We start from the raw sequence: 20,357 nt of genomic DNA on the forward strand, positions 1-20,357 counted from the left end.
TAGAGTGAGTGAAATAAGTACGGCGGGTGATTCTTACACTATGCACGAGACTAGGGATTATTATTATCACTATGAAAGATATCCAAGCACTTTTAGAAGCTACTTAGCTACTTGGTTACCAAAGCAACGTCTTTTTTTGTTCCTTTCTTGCTCTTTTTCTTTTTCATGGAACTCAGAGCAACAATGTGTTTTGCCTTCTGTGAACTAAAAGCATAAACACATTTACGCAGTCGCCTTAAAGACAACAGCGGAGCAATCAAGAAGATGAGATGTTCTTGGAAGTGTTCCCCGTGAAGCTGCATCCTGTCCATTATCCAAATTATCCTTTCTCTCCTTTCTTCAGTCTTTTTAATAGTAGAGGGACGGTAGAGAGTAGATTTTCTTAAATGGTAGAGAGCAGCAGTTCTGGTCATTGGGGAGAATTGAAATTCAATTGAAAAAATTGTGGGGATTTGTTAGCTATTAAAAAAAAAAGATGTGAAGGGCTGGACCCTTGCACAGTTATAGATACAGTCGCCGTCGACCGCGTTCAGTAAGGTGGTCGCCTGCCACCACAGTGGAGACTGATGTACTGTGCCTGTGACGCATCTGCGATCAACGTCGCCGTTCCGCTGCGTCGATGAGCTCCTCGGACGCGTTGCGGTCACCGGGTTGAAAAGATTTGGGGTTGACTTAAGAAGCGTTTTTAGCACAGGAACACTTCGTTGGACAGGTGTAGCGCAGTCGGTAAGAGGTTCCACCGGAGACTGCATGATCGATCGGTAGTTCGGAACCGTTCCAGTGCTTCTATCACTCCGACGTTGACAAGATGATATTAGACATGTGTGGGAGCATAAAAACACTGACCTGAAATCCCCATGGGGATTGATCAAAGTCGTGCACCTGGTCCTTTATCCACTTCAACACTTCGTTGTGAAATCCGAGTTGATGTGTGATAATGAAATGAAATTTGAGCTGCTTATTAGCTACGCCTGCCTGACTTCGAAGTTCTTCAACTCTACCAACATTACTTTTCCTGATACTGAAGAAAACCAAAGAAATAGAATTTAAATCCATCTTTTTCTGCTCGATGTGCTCTGTCCTCATTTTTTTGCTCGTTGAAAATCCATCGAGGCTTTGAAGATATGGGATCATGCTAAGATTGTAGTCATGGGTATTGGGGTGTACAGTAACCAACTAAACTGCCAGGATAACGTAAAATCAATCAATGAAATCTAATAAATTAAACAGAAAGCAACAGAAATTCATCAGCATAATTAATTCAATTCGTCAGTTTTTTTTTCAGAAGCTGCAAAGATTTGAACACAAAGAAACAGGAAGTCGAAATGTTCATGGATCATCAAATTCCTATTTGAAAAACACACACATAATTTCACGAATTTTATTCGAAATCAATACATTAAAGCACTCTAACTAGATTTTACCTAAGATAAAACCATATTATCTACCGGGGGTCAAAGACTTAAAATTACACTTTTGCACCAGTGAGAACGAGAAGGCCGTAACGAATTTGTTGAGCTGCTATCGTTCAGCCGAATATATGTTAAACTATACAATAAAAATGCTCTTAAAGAATTACACATAAGAAAAAATAGAATTACAAAGGAATATTGTTTTGAGAATAAAATAAAAGATACGTTCGTAAGTATTCTAAAATTTGTGGTCAGTTAGGATTCAATATGAAGGGAGTGAGCAGAGGACCCGTAGAAACGTTGACACTCCTCAACTATCTTAAAATCGACGCACAAGGATCCCTTTTCCGGAAAATGCGTCTCCAACTGTGCCGGATAGCGAAGGAGTCAAAGATCGCAAACCACCAGAGAGCATGTTATCGGAGATTCGTTGTGGAGAACAAGTAGGCGTGTTGATCTGAAACGGATGAGAATAACGGTCATGGTAGTGGTCGAGGAATTCTTGGCCTAGTTCCAGGCGTTCAATACTTCTATCCACAAATTTTCCTCTACTGAAATATAGTCGGGTGAGGACGATATGAAGCACGGTGCAGTTGCGTAAGCGGCTGCGCTCGAAACGGCACGGTTGAGAAAGCGGTTCAAATCGAGGTGAGACCATCAAAAATTGCAGAATGGTGCTAGCAAGGATCGTCTTTCGATCCTAAGCACTACGTTTCACCGCGCCGCTTGTGCAGCTGCAACGTGCTTCATGTTGTTTCGACCCCACTATGTACTGCTCAGCAAAACTTTATTTCCCAACTAATGAGGTGGAAAAAACGCATGATACGTCCAAGACAAGTTTTAATAAATCCAAACACCATTTGATCTCGACGATTCACTTAAAACTAGACTTCTATTTTTCAATCAATACTTTCTAAAACACAGTGCCTAAATATTTATAGTCGGTGCCCAACGTGTTCAACTACGTGAGCGCGACGCGCAGGGCAGAAAGAAGAGCGTCGCATAAGCTCCGTTGAACTCGTTTGACGACGACTTCGTGTGCTACTATATATCCCTTCGGTAAAATGTCGCGAAAAATCTGACATTTCCTGAATCAAAAAGAAGTCAAGTCTTTTGTTCTAACGAATAAAAAAATTTAGCCATTGCTCGAGAGTGAAGGGATAAGAGCGAATTCCGCGTGTGTCTTGCCGGAAAAGTTCAAGGAAGTTAAGATAAGACCAAAAAAGGAGCCAAACAGCATGAGGCGTCTTTAAAGAGAAATCTCGAAAACGCATTACAAATTTGTGTTACCGTTTCTGATGGACGCGAACAAAACCAGTTGAAGACATATTTTATTGAGTGTCTGTACAGAGCAATAAATCATTTGAAAAGAGTGCAAGAGCACATTTGCAGTCCCATTTGTTTTTCTGTTTTTTTTCTTAATTTGATGCACCCCACTTGAATCATACAGTACTTTTCTGACGTAAAACACTTTTCTCCGTCTACACAATGACACCACTTCTATATTATTCTTGATAAGAAAGGATAGAAAGGAAATGGGAAAGAAGAGGATAACATCGTCAGATAAATTAGCAAATTTTGAATGGATGACGACCAATTATGTCTTTGATTGCGGTCCATCTCAAAATTTGTAGCGTTTCTAGCGGATTTTCTTGGATAAGAAAAGAAGAATATAAATATGGCATTCACCGAGGTTTTCCTTTAATTTTTGCAGTTCGAATATGGAGGAAATGGGTGGAAAAAGAAGAAAAAAAGAGGGATTGTCCCCTATTAAGAAGGCATCATCCCACGACATCTCGAGCTCTTACGGATAAAAAAATCAAAATGGTGTCATTCCTATAACGTAATACTAGCTGATAAGGAGCAGCGTGATTCCGTCCATTTCTTCCTAATTGGCGTAAAAACTTTTGGCCCGTGAAGATGTCAGCAGCCGCATTATGTGCGCGCTCCAGGGTCGATACTTTCTTTTCAGACAAATAATGTGCAAGAGCGTTTGTTAGAAGCTTTGATCTCCCGAATCATTGTTACGGCATTGCATTAGAAAGAAATGGAAGGCATCACCCCCACGAATCTGTATCCCGTGGTACGAATATTCCACGTGGAGAATTCGTGCACGGGCTCGTAGATTCATGAAGAGGTGACTGGTTCGAGCTCAGAGAATAAAAAAATTCAAAAGTGTGTCACCTAAACTCAATCTAGCTGATAAGGAGCAAGCCATGGCAAGAGCACGAATGGGGTCTTTTTGCAGTGAAATGTTAGCAGGGATTATACACCGTTGGATCGATACTTTATTTTCAGACAGGTAATTAAAACAGCGATTTGTTAGAGAGAATTGATTCATGATTTGTTAGAAGATTTCATTCACGATTCGTTAGAAGATTTCATTCATTGTCCATTGCTTTGGAATGCTTTAAGCAAAGATGAAGGCGGCAAGGAAAGTGACTGTGGACGTTGATTTTCCCCAGAATAGATGAATATTTTTACAAAATTAAAGCAAATCAACTAGACTATAAGCAACCTCAAATCCCTTAACGTAGGCGCTCAAGGTAATACTAGATTGAAAGTAAATAAATTTGCAAAATAATGCTAGTAAAAAGTGTACCTCAGCTCTAGATAGAACTCCTGACTGTTCCGATAGTTTCAAAGCACCGAGACCAACCGTTACTGCTCCGCGGTAAGATCGAACCATCCTGAAAATCATGTCAGAAATACTTTTCCGCTCGTCTATTTTCGTGTGAGCAAGTTCTAAGATCACTGGAAAATAGACGAGCGGAAAAGTATTACCTTTTATAGTATATCCACTTTTTCCAACACGGGCATCTTAAGAGAAAAGCCCGTGTTGAAAAAAGTGGATATACTATAAAAGGTAACAGTATCTGGAAAAATGGCGAGAAAATCGCATCGATCACTACAGCCTGTAGATAACGCTCAAGTAAAGGTGTTAAACTGAAACCCGCAGTCATTTGCATGCTCCAGACTTAGTTTTCAAAAGGAATGAGGGATTTTTGCTAGTCTATCAGAAAACTGAACTTTACATTACTAATTTTAACTTTGTTTAGGGCACTCAACCGCGCTCTTATTTCTGGAAACTCTATCTTTCCTTTTTCTTTTAGTAGCCTTAGCCTGCATGTAACACATCTTTTGAAACTAATGCTAATGCTGTAGGGGTAGATGTACTTAGTTACTTACTTCCAGAAATAAGTGAGCGAGCGAGCCCCTCCCCCAAAACCTCAAAAAAACTCGCAAAAGCTTCGCTGAAGTATGAAACTTCCTTAGGCTAAGAATTTGGTAAGACGCGGCGGAGGTCACAAGAATTCCAACAGATTCGCTGGGAGTATACCTTCTGTATACTCAAACTATTCCGCCCCAGGTCCTTTTTTGTCGAAACAAAAAAAAACAAACAAATTAATCTCCTGCAGAAACATCTCATCGAACGAAAATGATCTTTTTTTTTTTGTCGGGGGTAAAGAGAAGATAAGCAAGGTGAGCAACAACAAGTGGAATTTTAAACGGGGCTTGTTCACAGTCAAGCAAGGCTTGACTCGATTTTCCTCGAAGAAACCAAACAGGAAAACAATCTACCTCTGATGATCCTGTCCGAGGACAACGCTATAGTCGATCCATGGCTCTTCCCTTGATTTCGAAATTTTTGTCGACTGAAAATAAACAAATAAATCTCTTGCAGAAACATCTCATCGAACAAAAATGATCTTTTTTCTCAACACAGTTAAAGAAAATTCCCAATGCAATACGACCCCAACTCCAAAAAATGTTAATAAAAGCTTTGCATGTGAACGAATATAAGCCATCCTACCGGTTGTTGTGAGAAGAAAGAACTAGGAGGAAGGCCCTTTCGATGTAGAAACTTCGCGTAGTCTTGTTCTACCTGAACATCTACGTATCACTATGGACGCGACAAACCTGACGGTCTAGAAGAAGCCGCCGTCGCCACCGAAGCAGCTGCTGGTGTACAAGGCTGTCCAGCAATGGTTGACGTGCAGGTACAGACGGTGAAATCGTCTGAATTCACGCCATGCATAGAACTGCACCACACACGCACGCACACACTCGTACACCAAGAAAGTTCGTCTTTCAGTCACTGTCGAACGTACTGTCAGTCTGACTCGTTACGCCCTCAATGAGGACGTGCACTCGTACTCACTCCCCGATCAAACACAAGATAATCGATTTCCGTCCTTTTTCGTGTAACTATGCACGAAATTAAGAATTTTTCGTTGAGTTTCGGCACTATCGATTATCGTCCTATCGATCGGTGGAGGCGCGCACGCGCGGACCACCCTTCTTCGCCGAGTAGGAAACGCGTCAGAGTGACACAATACGACAGTTATACCATGTTGGTGTAAATGTTAGAAAAAAGAAAAGTATGGAAAAAAAGGAAGGGGCGAAGCTGAAACATGCAAAAAATGACGGGAACACTTGGGAACATCAACATCTATAGTCCGGTGAAAACGATAATAAACACGGTGCAGTTGCGTAAGCGGCTGCCGTCGAAGCAGTGCGGCGGAGATGGCGGTTGAAATCGAGGTGGGACCATCATGAACTGCAGTAATAAATGCACCGTGTTTACTGCCGTTTTGACCCCACTATACATTGGTTTGATAGGGCCATCATCAGTCCTTCGTTTGAAATTCTCAACAATTCTCACACTTTTAAGTCTAACCAGAACTCCATAAACAATTGTATGCGCATCGTGATGTGCCCATTGTTTAAAGCTGGGGGAGCCCAAATTGGGACAGCTAGTTTGACGCAAACTTGGACCCGTGAAAGGTAACTACTAACATATAACTTCAGAAGGAAGAGAAAACGGATGTTACGAACATGAGGAATGTACAGAAAGGCCACAACGTCATGAAGCACGGTGCAGTTGCTTGAGCGACGGCGCTCGAAGCGATGCGGTGAAACGCAAAGGTCGGGGTCGAGTGAGGATCCCTGGTACCACCGTTCCCGGTACTGTAGTTGGCGATGGTCCCACCTCGATTCCAACCGCTGGCTCCATCACGCCGTTTCGAGCGGGTACGTAAATGCACAGCAGCTACACTCGTGATTCATGTCGTCTTGACCCGACTGTAATTTTCTTGCGAACTTGGTTTAGCCGAGTCGAGTACTCGTTCTCCCGTAAAATGAATGATCTAGCGGGGTCGAGAACCTCTAAAGATCCCAACGGGAAAAAATTTTGGTGGAGTACTATGAGTTTAATAGTAGTCGCTTTGTTGTTAAAGGTGATAGATTCTAAAATTGCTCTGAAAAAGCAAGCAGAAGTGACGGAAAAGAGTCAGGGAAAAAAGCTCTGATCAACTAGGAGTGTGTTATTCATGTGATCAATAAATCCGTGCTATCCGCGAAAAATATCTGGAGGAGAAAGCTGATTGAATTGCTGCGTGTTCGTGTCCGACACTGTGTACAACATGGTCACCAATAGGTAAGAGCAGCAGGTACAAATAGACAGGACTTGTATAGTTGGGTCAAAAGCCCAATACAAAAGACATGAAGCTCAGTGCAGTTGCGTACACGGCTGCGTTCGAAGCGGCTGGGATCGAGGTGGGACCACCATGAACTGGAAGGATGAGTGGTGATAGCAAGCATTCCTCCACGATCCTCACCGCTACGCTCTCCACCCGCACCGCTTTCTGCACGAACTGCAACGAACTTCATGTCATTTTGAGCCAACTGACGCTGACATGGCGCTGGTTCCTTATGTGTTCAACCGAGCAAGGACGCTACGTGTCTGCCGCAATGCTCGCCACTCCTCTTGACACACACACTCTCTCTTCCCTCTTTGCTCTAGCCGAATCAAGAGCTCATCGCTCTCACCTGGTTGAACACATTTGGTGTCGACTAAGCCTGCGAAATTCGGGTTTATACTTGATCTGGAGCGGTAGAAGTTAACTATAGTTGGGTCAAAACGACATGAAGCACGGACCATTGCGTAAGCAGCCGCGTTCGGAAGCGATGCGGTGAGATGGAATCGAGATGGGACCACGGCGAACTGCAGAGGTGGTTGGCGGCAGAGAGGATCCTTACACGATCCCAACCGCTACGCTCCACCGCTCCGCTTCGAGCGCAGCCGCTTGAGCAAATGTCCGTGTTTCATGTCGTTTTGACCCGACTATATCTATCACTTAGTTCCTCAAATTCACCAGTTGGGAACCAATTAGTTTAATTTTACTTCAATTAACGGCAATAAAGAATTAGGAGCGTGTTAGCCCAAATAAGGATTTTCCCTCATGCGAAAGAAATCCTGGTTCTCAAAGGAAAAAAAAAGCTAGCCCCTTCTTTTCTTTGATAGCGTCTCATACTTTTTGCATAGCAGTGTATGAATAGGGTTAGGTACGTAGTTACGTATTTTCTCCATTTTCGCACGTCTAAATGATACTACCCAGCGTGCGTCGTATTGTCGTCAGTGGGCTGGTTATGGTTTTTGGCTGATAACTAACTTGACTAGTTCTACCCACTACTCTTTGTTCTATATAAAAATATCCAACTTCATTAGGTACATCTTCACTTGTTAATTTTCCGTACGTATTATCCATGAAAGAACTTTTTTTTCTAAAACTTTCTTCTGTTTCAAATCAGAAACAGATTTTTCTTGGATTTTTCGCAAGAAGGAAAAGGGGAAAATATTACAACTTGAGACTTACAATTGGAAGAAATTCTTGACAAATGATGCACGGTTTGAATCGTCGTCGATGTTGTCATCCTTATTTTATAGCACACTAGGTCCCTATTCGAACGTTTGACTTTAATTCACGATCCGACGACTATTCATAGAAGCGGCGATGAGTTCATTCGCGTTTACGAATCATAAGTTGGTGATGAGTGTAATTTTATCAAAATTGAATTCCCCGTTTAAAAAAAGAACCATGATATGAAAAATGCATCAATATGACCGAACTCATTGACTGACCTCATCAATTATAAGCATGATTTTAACACGGACGGTTGCACAGCACTCTCACAATGCACGAACGTGAACTCTGTCGACAAAATGAGAAACACATGATGAAAAGCACATGCACAAACCAGCTTAGGAACACTAAACACACCAACACATTCAGTGTAAAGTTAACAGAAATCTCCGATGTTATGGTTCTCTCTAGTTGTTAGCGCAGAGTTCAAGATGTAGATATAGTCACGACAAAACGGTCATAAGTCCCGGTGCAGTTGCGTAGGCGCCTGTGCTCGAAGCGGTGCGGTGGAGCGTAGCGGTTAGGATCGAGGGGGACCTTTCCTAACACCTGTGATCGTTGCAGTTCACGATGCTCCCACCTCGATCTCAGCCACTATCTCCACCGCAACGCTTCGAGTGCAGCCAACCGCACAGATCTTCATGTCGTTTTGATTTGATTATCGCAAGTGGCACAAGGAAGATCCAAATCTTCGGCAAATTAAGGGGAACCAGGTTGTTTCTAGTTCTGCCTGATCAGCCTGTCTGACGATGGAACTCAGTTCACAGTTTCAAGAGAGACGAAGTGAAAGTGGATTTCATCACTCCCACGGTGTCAAGATTTGCTTCGTCGGGTAAACTGAGTTCACTGGATTCGGATTCTTTTTAGCGTTTCTTGTTTTCCTTGTGACATTCATTGTAAAAGAAAACATCCTGAACCCTATTTACGACTAGAGAATGGCGGACATTGGAAACTTTTCCGTCGCTGCCTTTAAAAGGCGGCAGCGAAAAGAAAATGCAAGCTGACTGACCTTCCTACGAGCCTTGAGCATCCTGAGAGAGAAGTTGAGATCACGGGTGCCAGGCACACCCGGTTCGCCCATTTTTGGAGCTACGTAGTCCTCCAGTGAATCGTCCGAGGGGCATTTGCTCAGCGCCGCAGTCGTTTGTGAATGTAACGGTAGGCGTAGTGAACCACGGAATCGCGGATGGAACAGTGATGATGGTGGAGTGCCCGGGGTTGAGGAGGTCGATCGAGGCTCGGACAGCTGCAACAACTTTTTCGTCTGAGAAGCATAGAAATTTGTTGTTGTTGGGAATTTAAACAGTTTAAACACTCTCACTGTGGCACTTAGAAAATCTCAGGAAGAGGGAAACTGTGGATAACAAGACAGAATCGTACCAGACATATAAGGTGCGTCAGAAATAAATGCCCAGGTTTTGAGAATTCGCTATGGGGTCCCCAAAGCAGTTAGAGGGGTCCCGTCTGTTTCCCTAAGGTAGGGTATATAAACAAGTGTTCAGTGGTCACCATCCTGTGCTCGGACCAGTGTCGAAGCTGTGTAGTTTAGGTTTTTTTTTTTTTTAAAAAATAATTTATAATCAGGTTTTCAATTTAAAATTCTCATCATAATTGTCCGGAAGGTCAACTTTTTCAAACGTTCGTTCTTGGAATGTGAGCTACTGCTGTATTCGATTGCTGTGAAATCAATTAAAGGGAAAATCAAGTCGATTTCAAGTCGACGAAAATGAGAAATGAGCAGTTTTATGAAATAGAATAGTTCAAGAGGGATCTAACTTTGTAATTCTGGTGAGAACTATGGAGAATATGCGGAATAATACACTGACCTGTAGAAGTCCCTCAGTAGTAGTTGATTTTCCAGGAGTGGAAGTTGCAAGAGGAGAGAGAGAGGGACTGAAAAATATGTTCATCTCCTCCACGTCAATGGAAGGAATTCAGTAATGCAACTAATTGTTTGTCAAACACACCCAGCCAGTTCCGTACAAGAAGTGCTCACATCGCATGTGAGTTTTCGGACGAGTCCTGCTTTTTTCGTGGGAGTGGGAGCGGTTTCTGTTGGAGTGACCGCCGCATCACTTTGTGGAGTTTGCGGTGGTGCAATTGGTTCAATAGAGATCTTTTTACGAACCACTTCGGCTAATACGCTCGATGGAACGTCAACCTCTTCTTTTGACGGTGATGGCTTGATTTTCTGGAATTTGTGGAATTTTCTCGAGTAAGCTAGAACGAAAACATTGAATTGGAGTATTTTGTAGAAATTTAGTTGCTCTAACGTCAGATTGTAAGGTTTCAAGGTTGATACACTATTACATAGCAGATTCGTCCACAAGCTAAGAGATTTTAACGAACTTCAGACCGCTCTCACATTTATGATGCGCTGCCATTGAAGCGGCAGCGCATCATAAGTGTGACGTAGTTGGGAAACACTGTATTTGATCCTACGAGGTACGTTAAAACGCGCTCCCGTTCCCTCAGCAGCCTATTCTTTGGTTTTACTTTAATATGCTGATGAGGGGACCTTATTGATTTTCGACCGCTTGCTCGCGGACGCGGCGCGGCGCAGAAGGACGAAGTGTTCTCATATGTCTTGTAGGAAGGATCAAAAGCTGTTTCCACGCCGTTTTTCTGGACGTTTAAGGAGAACTATGCGTGCCCACACCCATATTCGTTATTCACACACCAAATTGTGTATTTTTCTTGCCGCGTTCCCAACTACGTCAACTTCCTTCAGTGAGTGAATCCCGTCATGTCCCTAGGAATGAAAATATATTATTTCATGTCATCTTGAGAGCCAGGCGTTTCCAGGAATACGGTACGCGCCCTAAAAAATAGTACTGGCGCTGCGACTTTGGGGATTATTGCGTTATACCGTAAAATCCTGAACAATCTGCATGCTCGAAATCGGTAACGGATTAATTACGACGTGATCGATGCATTTCTTGGTTCCATTTTTGACTCAAAAGACTGGAGATCATCCGGCCATGGGTTCAACAGTAGCTCAGCATACTTAGGTTCATTATTTCGATTTTAAACGATTCATACCAACTACGATTCTCGTTAAATGCAAGAAAAATATGAGTGGTGACAAATTTCTGCGCGAAAAAATCACTACTTGGAAAATAACAGTATTCTTCGCAACTGTAGCTGAGATTTTTTTGAAGCAAAAAATTACGCGGTCGCAGCTGGATTTCTTTTAGTAGACTATCATTTTTACCGCTACAAATTTTTGAAGTGACTGCAAAGTACGGTAAACGTGAAAGTCACTTCGATTATGTCAGCAAACACTGCTTTAAAGGGTTTGCCGACACAGCGTGCAACTACAACTCGAAGTTTATCTTTCCAGGATCCTTTATCTAGTCCTGATGAATAGGATATCATTAGTAATGTACTGTCAATTCAAAATAACTTCTGTCCCGCTCCAGATAAGCGGTCTAATGACCTCTAGTCTCGCGGAATATTTTGAATCGTCTACGGTTCACGCGTCCCGGGTTAGGGTGAAGCGATGAGAAGATAAATTGTGTGTCAAGCAGAGAAAAAGGCTGCATTGCGGGAGATGCGTCACGGTCACCCGGTTGAACCCATCAGTTGCCGACTATGCGACGACTGTCACCACCGTATTTTTCCACATATTTGTTTCATATGAAAAATATTCACCGCCTCTGTCACTCTTTGCAGTTCAAGTCGTAGGTTCAGAGCTTCACCAGCTCTTGCACTAGCAGCAGGTGTGCTTGAAAAACCGCTGTCACTGTTCTCAAGTTCAGAAGCTAGCGAATCGTACAATGAATCCACAGAACCAGTCCTAAGCGGAGGTGCTGAGCGAAATCGGGACAGTTCCTCCTCAGCATCACAGAACATACTCCTCAACTCAGCATATCGTTCCTGAAAAGAAAAAATGTTCTGGAAGAAAAAAAAAAGGATTTTCAGAAAAAAGTGGAGTGAGAATTACTTGGAGCTCTTTCATTTGCATGCTCAGCTCAGTCTGACGTTGGAGCGCCTCGTCGACTTGGCGGCTCAAGTCTACGTTCTCAGCTGTCAGCTAAATTGTTTGAATGTCATTCAGAGATGAAAAAAAAAGAAATGGGTGACAGCTGTACGAAAATGATGGAGGTGTAGAAAAAGAGAATAGAAGCGACAGAATTGATTCTTGTGCAATTTCTCAAGAAACGTTAGGGCAAAAGATTCTGCAATTTTTATTCCGTAAAAAATTTCGTGAAATTTCATGTTAGGACAGACAGATAGTATGGCTAGAAACCATTTAAACGGAAAACTTAGCAAAACTTTAGCATTTAGCAAAATATAGCCGTTTTTATGCTCTTTAAATATTAGACAATGACAAAGCCAAAGACAACGAAAAAAAATCAATAAATTTCAAGGTAACTTGCTTAAAACATCACTAACTCCACTTCAAGAAATATTTATTCGTTTGTGATTGTTTTTTATTCGATGTTTATTGTTAGAAGCAGAAGCGACCATAAATTCGAGTAAATAGTTGGAGCTGAAGTTGAAATATGGATCGGTCAAAGTTCATTGAGTGTAATCCACATGAAGGACTACTGTATGTTAGCGTCGTTAATTGGGTCACTAAATTAAGTTTAAAGGCATCACCCCACGAATCTGAGGTGGTGCAGATTTCAGGCGGAGTATTCGTATACGGGATGGGAGACTATGGAGAGGTGGGTGATTCCGTCCATTTCTTCCTAATTGCCGTAAAAAACGGCCCGGAAGATGCGGCGCCGCACAAAGCTGGCGCGCTCCAGTCGAACTCCCTGTAGAAAATAGTGCGCCAAAACGCCTGAAGCCGTATCGTCCGGGCCGTTTTTTACGGCAATTAGGGTTAAATGGACGGAATCACTCCCCTCTCCATAGTCTCCATCCCGTATACGAATACTGCACCTGAAATCCGTACCACTTCAGATTCGTGGAGTGATGTCTTTAACTTGCAAATTTCAAAGGAAGCCAATGATGGGGAAGCGGGAAATTCAAAAGTGAATTATGGATCGTACCTCCCGTTCACGACAGCATTTCAACGAGATCTCACGAAGCAACTTCTCCACCACCAACGACTGAGCTGCGTAATCTTCGCCTCTTTCGATGACTTGTGCGTGTAAGGAGGCAATCTGGAAGCGATTCCCATGTGTGACAGTAAAATCGCTAATTCTTCGCCAGAAGACGAAAAGAACATGAATTCGCAATAGTACGAATAATATGATGAATAATATTATGAATATGTATAACTAACATTTTATTTTTCAGACAATATATTCATGTCAAAACTCATGTATTTTTTTGGAGGGGGGAGAATTCGGGAAGATAACCACGTCAAAAATCTTATAAAAACAAAAAGAAAAAAAATCATATAAAAGCAAGAACAAAAATCTGAACTATCTAGGACTCAGCCTTGCTAATGTGTAGCCACACGATTTTTTTTTCAAAAAAATATTTTAGTGGTAGGTTTTAAGAGTAATAGTTTTAGTTTTAAGAGTATTAATTATATCCAATCTAAGGATCGCGCTCAAGAATCCAGTGATGCCCAGAAATGGTAGCAAAGATCAAATTGAGACGGCGGATTCGCGTCTTCTTCGTCTTCTGTCGAAGAATAAGCAATGGTACTGTAGCTACAGGACCACATGGAAGAATACAGTAATCATTCCCGTTTTGTCTTCGCAAAATCAATATTGGTTCTATTGAACAGCACTTGGAAAGCAAGGAAATGTTCTGAACTCAAAGTGTTCTGAACTTTTACTATTTGAAAAGCTTTTTCACCTTTTCAAGCTCTGAAGAAGTCGAAATCGCCGAAATGTTGGTCAGGAATAAAGGATCAGAACAACTTCCCGTCAGGCTTCACTTAAGAAAACAAACCCTAAGGCTCACTGAAAGCCGTAGATGGAGACACTTTAAGGAGGCTTAGTGGTGGGAATTCCGGTGTGCACAGACAGAAATCGATAGATGGCTCTAATGCGTTGCTTTTCGTGCAAAACGAAGGATTCAGTAGATGCAACACAGTCACTTTGGTGCTTTGAAAAAAAAACCCAAAAAATGATATAAGCGAGAAAACTATTTAGGAGCGACTCCCATCCAAGAAAATAAGGCACAGAGAGAGTTTGAGCTAAAGGATCCGCTGGAATTTTTGATGTTGGGTTCTCCCCACTAGTATTCGCAGGACACTTAATTGGATTCCAGAAATCAGTGGTCTGACAAGAGAACGTTTCACCTACTCATCGAGTAAACTAAAAATCATGGTACTGTTGAGGTTTCCGATTCCTGGATCCGCAAGGACGTACATTCTATTCTGATGGCACATAAGCGATTCACTAACAAACTTACTCACTTAAGGATTTGCATTCATAGATAATAGTCAAAATATGACGATTAATCGATATTCAGGAATATGTTTACAATGTTTTTTTTTTGTGTTTTATGTTTTGTCTATACACAGTGGACTGCGATAATAGAAGTCCTTCGCGAAATCAGAGAAAAACGATAAAAACGAATTTCAAAAGGCCCCATCACATCATTTGGGTAATTTTACTTGTTTTTTTTAAATATTTAGTAAATTTAATAATTATCAATTTGTAGGTAATTTCATTCAATTTTTTCGAATCAAGAATCTGCTCTTTTGCTGAGCACCTCATGTGCTTGGATAATCAATAGATTTTTGAAAATTCCGTGATTTTCCAGAAATTTTTACTGATTTGTCACCTCAAAAAATTTGGATATGCAGAACGGAAGGTTTTTCTTTTGTTGCTAAAATGATAAATGATAAAATGACCCGGGAAAAGATGGATTTTCCATACGATTACAGTTCCAAAAGATCGCTGGCATGGATTTCATCTCACCTGATGTTGGGCCTGTTCGAATTGACGTGAAACATCTTCGTATCTTTTTCGATCCCGATCTATTTGCGCCTCCATCTCCTTCTTTATCGAAAACACCTGCAAAATGGAATTTGTCGGGGAAAAAATCAAGGAGGAAGAGACATAATAGGTTGTTGGAAAAATACACTCACATCTTGTTTTAGTTGAAGGTTTTCCAATCGTGTCTTCTCCAAGCGTTTTTTGAGAGAATCATCAATCGTTTCTCTGAAACTGGTAACGAAATTTTTTCGAGTAATCAACCATCGAGTGAAAAAAAACCCCGGAGAATGCACTCCAGAAGTTTACTCCAGAAGCAGCAGGCGAGAAAGCGTACCGGGTAAAGCCGTCGTCATCGTAATGGCAGTAAACTCGGAGCAACTCAGCCTTCCTATCGAGCTCATGTTTCATTTGTACCATTTCCTCGGAACTCTTTGCCAGGCTCTCTTCGAGGAATTCGGTTCTATAGATTATTTGAGAGATTGAAAAAAATTAAATTTTACATTGCTCTTAAAATAAATGCGAGAATGAACCTCTGCTGCAGATCTTTGTTCTGTTCGAGGAGTGACTGGCCAATTTTCGCTGCTATCTCGAGGTCACGATCCTTCTGGAATAAGTCAGCGTAGGATTAGGAAGTGCATGGAAACCGGGTACTAAGACCTGCCCAAATGATAATGATATAATGAAGGCATGGTTAGAAAAAAAAATCCTTGATGTTTATTCTCTTTAGTCGTAAAAACACTTTGGGAGTAATACAGGCTCCAGGCTCCAGAAAGGCAAATCCAGGAATCACATGGATGAGGGACAACCAGGGAATGAATCCGCCCTACGAAGCAACTATTCACAGTTGTGTGAAATAGAGCGCGTACAGCGAATAAGACCCCTTGTAATGGTGTAGAGAGTTGCTTCGTCGGATAGATTGATCAGCCTAGATATTTCTAATCTACTTGATTTCCCGATTTGAAGATGTTTCGTGTTCCTCGTTGTTGTGACAGTCACAATATACGTTCCAAAACTTATTTAATAGTGGAAAGATCCAAACAACCGAAAATTCACCACAACCCTTCAGAGAATATTAGGACTAATTATATAATCCATGATTATATACGAGCAAAAAAAACCAGGAGACATTTTAGCTTCCCTTCTTGTTATTCTTCCTTGAAGGTAAACTAGGAATCGATAAATATAGCAAAAAGAATTGAAATAATAATCAGGAAGTAAAAATAAATAAAAATAGTATATAGTAAATGTAGATAAATGAATCGTGACGAAAAGCCTGTAGCAAATGCTTATCAATTTTTTTCATCCTAGCACTGCGCAAATTCCCGAAGTTCAGCAGGGCTAAAAAGTGGGGAGAGGGGGGGGGGGGAATTCGTTCCTGAGATACTTTTTGTTTTATTACGAAAATGCTTCGGTGCCTCCTGAACGACGAGTCTATCAAATCTAGGCTAGTACGGTAGGTTAGGAAAACCTGTGGATTTCAATAATGAACAATAATCAATAATTTCGATAATATTCAGTAAACCCTTCATTTTTGCACAATATGACTACAAAAGTACCATCGAATCGATCACAACGAACCGAGAATCCCCGTTCCATCGCGGTCGTTGTGCGCAAGTAAACAAACATAACCTCTTCCGCTGAACATTTATGTTCTGCGCGACATTAAACAAACATCCCGCACTACGCGCGAGGTTATAAACTTGGCTCTTGGCAGGGTTTCGATACAGGAATCATCCAAGGAGGTCATAAAATGAATGCCCATTTCGGGGATTTTAATGAATCAGGCAAATTACAAGTAGAAATTTAGGTTTGGAAAAAATAAGAACACGAACGTCTGGAGAATATTTAGCTGGGAGCGATGCGGTCCGGCGACGTAAAGCTGTAAATGTAGAAAGAAATAAGAATTAGCTTACCTGCATGAGTTTCTCGACGATGGAGGCGCAGTCGATCGACGACGCGCCACCGAATGCGTCCGAGGACATTCGCGGACGACTCGCAGTCTTCTCTGAAACCGGATCGAATTAAGCTCTTACACCCGTTAACTGTGGAATAACACATACATCGCTACCCTATTACTTAACACTCTCCTAGAGATGTTTTCAAGAGAGATTATCCTCAGAAAAAGCCGATATGAGGATGAGGAGAAGATGAGGAACGCGACGACGAGGATCCGAGAAATGAATGGAATCGGAGCGCGGCGCTCCGATACATATTGTCTTAGCGCATATTAACATTGTTACACTGCTGTCACCAGATGATCCTGGATTCTACTACTTGTTCAAAGGGATCGAGCCTATCACGGATGGGAGACCCCAGCGAAATTTTCATAAAATTTGAGTTGTTCTACGCGTGGAGGATTTTAAATAGAAAAAATCAATTAAATAAATATTAAATAAATACAGAAAAATAAATATTGATAAATTAAATAAATATTTGTGTCTGTCTTGAAGAAGTTTTACCATATTTTCCAGTTTATTATTTCATATTATTTTGATATCAATTGTTTTTGCAGTCATTTATTGAAAGAACCTCCTGAACGTTTTCTAGCGTTGGAAAAGATCAAACATAGAAAAAATCACGCGCACGAAGCTTCCTAAGTGCGTGGCAGTATGTAGAGACCTCAAAAACGTGTTTTTAATGCGATGGTCAATTCGCGGAAATTTTCCCTTAAAAAAAGTGTAAATTTGACAAACAAACAAGAAAAACAATAAAATAAGATGAATAATAGAGTAACAGAAAAAAAAAATGGAGAAAATCCCGCTGCAGATGACGAGGAGAGTCTTTTGCAATGAACGATATGCATAAGTTTAATAACTTGACGATAATCGTGTTTCCGGAAAAATTATCCGTGAGGGACTGGGACCTTTTTTCCGTCCGTGACTGCAGCCCAAATGTTATTGTTGTTCATCATTAAAATTCTAGAAATGAAACATTTTCTAAGACCACACGATATATAGCTTCACTCAGATCTAATTTAATTATTCGAGAACAAGAAGTGATAAGAAAGCGACAAGAAAGTAGAAAAATAATAGAAACTAAGTCAAATTAAAAAAAAAACAACAACAAAGAAAAACGACTTTAGTTCATATGTTCAGATTTGGACTACGATGCACCCAAAGTGTGGTCGAGTGAAGAAAGGAAGAGTCAGCTGACTGGCAGAAGTCAAAAAATGACGCCACACCCCGAACAGAACTCGGAACTCACTCCTTTTTCTCAAAGTAACTTGAGAAAAAGGGGTGAGTTCGGAGTTCTGTTCTCTTGGATTTCTAAAGGTGATGGGGATAAGATAGCCCACATTATACAAAAAAATTTATTTACCTACTTATTCATTACAATAATAATAATAATACAACAATACATTCATTACAATTATTATATTTAAGATTTCTAAAGGTGATGGGGATAAGATAGCCCACATTATACAAAAAAATTTATTTACTTACTTATTCATTACAATAAAGATCATTATATTTAATAAATAAGTGAATAAATAAACAAGTATTATACAGTAACACACAACAACAGTAATCCTCCTTAATCCTTGGATGACATCACCGCTCAGCGGTAAGTCGCTCCGTTTTTTTCCCCGCGTGGGACAATGTGGCTCACTGGTGAGTTGCACATCTTGCAAAGATTATTTTTTTTACTATTTCCAAGTTACTTAAAAGTTTTTTGTACCCAAGTTACCCACATTTTACTATTATTCATAGTTATTATTTCGTTGTTCAAATATAGCTCTTAAAAGTCGACTGCGGAATGATAGGCAAGAAAAATGCACTGTCGTCAATCGTTAAATTTGAGTTACTTATCTCGGAGGAAAGCAGATGAGTTATGAAGAGTTTACGGAAGTCATAAATTCTATGAATAGTATAAAGATAAAATCAAATGATTAGGAATTTTTCTTAACTCCTTAAAGTCGGCAAAAAAAAAGAACCTTCCTCGTCATGCAATCTAAAAGGGTTAGAATTTTTAGAAAATTAGATTTTTTTCGAATGTTCAAAGCTATGACATCAACTCATATGAAGGAAAATATTTAGTAGTGCAAAATTTTGCCAATTTACTTCTAAAACCGCTAGCAACTACTATTCTGGACGACTTCTTTTTCAGTCACGATTATGGAGGACGATTATGGATGGCGGGTCGTTTGAAGTAAAGTAGTGATGCGTCCGCAGAAACTCCCACTCATAATGGGTATTGTTACGGCCGAAGGATACTGCCTCATACCATGGAAACGATAATCAGTATGCGAGGGGAAAAATCACAAAAATGGGTAAAAAAAATTCTCAAAAGTAACGAAAAAAAACATTAGAGGAAGCGTTTGCGAAAGTTTTTAATATTAGATCTACCCATTAATTAATTAATTAGTTAATTAACGTATTACGCTCAATGAAGCTCCAAAAAGGATGTGGCAAGGATAAAATCCGAAACAAATACGATAAATATGTACATAAAGAAAAGACTTGTAATTCGCCGCAAAAAAAAGGCAGCGCCAGTCTTCTCTGACAATAAATTGGGTTCCGGTTTTAGTAAAGTTTGTATTTTTTTTTTGTTCGTAAGACTCTCTAACTCAGACAAAGTGTGTTCCATTTTTTAATCTTTCTTTTCTGGTGCACCATTGGCGTATGAATATAAATAAATAAATAAATAAATAAATAAACCGAAAAAAGAATTCAACGAATTTAATAATATGGAGTTCTCAAGAACAACCATAGGAAAACGGGAAATATCCCACACAAATCCAAGAATTTGAGGAATAAGAAGCATTCGGTAGCTTTAAATCATCCAACAAAGCAACTATTCACACTGCAAATCAATAAGGGTGTTGAAATAAAAGTGCGTAAAGTAAGATTCGTCATTTCTATAAGTGTAAAGAGTTATAAATTGTAAACAATGTAGAGTGTAATGTATGTATGTTGAGTAAAGTAGACCCTCTTCTGGTTTTGAGGCTTCGAATTCCTAGAATCGAATCGAAGGGATTCTTCACAGCTACTTATGAAAGTAAAATAATATAAAATAATAATTTAAAAAAATACAAAATAATATAAAATACTTCGGAAAAATATTGAGGAGAGATTCAACATTGAAAATTCTCACAAACGCTGCTTCCAAGTGCATGAAATTAGAGAAGTCGTCCCTTTTTAGTCGGAAAGGCCCCCACGTTTTTAAACGTCTGCAGAAGTACTCAAACAATACGTACGGCAGCAGTTGCAAAAAAAAATTTCTAAAATTTCTGGGAATCAATCCCTAATATACAGAAAAATGCAAATAACCCTTTAGAGAACCAAAATCTTCAATTTTTTTCATTTTTGGACGAGAAGAGAGAGGCGAAGCAGAATATTTCGTCTCAGACAGTTGAAAGTGAGAGGAAATCACGTCCTATGTAT

At 40.4% G+C, this 20,357-nt stretch overlaps 1 protein-coding gene across 2 annotated transcripts; it reads right to left on the bottom strand.

The window, feature by feature from the left end:
* Positions 1 to 1,731: 1,731 nt before the first annotated feature.
* On the bottom strand, positions 1,732 to 16,955 carry RB195_007147 (uncharacterized protein; the record flags this gene model as incomplete). Of its 2 annotated transcripts, none has more annotated exons than XM_064180626.1 (15): positions 1,732 to 1,869; positions 4,015 to 4,102; positions 4,995 to 5,068; positions 5,227 to 5,298; positions 9,129 to 9,365; positions 9,946 to 10,012; positions 10,087 to 10,310; positions 11,774 to 11,998; positions 12,066 to 12,155; positions 13,123 to 13,236; positions 14,956 to 15,051; positions 15,126 to 15,198; positions 15,308 to 15,433; positions 15,504 to 15,577; positions 16,887 to 16,955. In XM_064180626.1, 15 exons carry the CDS (start codon positions 16,953 to 16,955, stop codon positions 1,732 to 1,734), a joined length of 1,767 nt encoding a protein of 588 aa, XP_064037482.1. The 2 variants fall into 2 exon arrangements, with proteins under 2 accessions (XP_064037482.1, XP_064037483.1); XM_064180625.1 differs by lacking the exon at positions 5,227 to 5,298 and adding an exon at positions 5,334 to 5,432.
* Between the last annotated feature and the right edge of the window lie 3,402 nt (positions 16,956 to 20,357).

The sequence above is a fragment of the Necator americanus genome, chromosome I, assembly GCF_031761385.1.
Source record: "Necator americanus strain Aroian chromosome I, whole genome shotgun sequence".
Taxonomy (NCBI): Eukaryota; Metazoa; Nematoda; class Chromadorea; order Rhabditida; family Ancylostomatidae; genus Necator; species Necator americanus.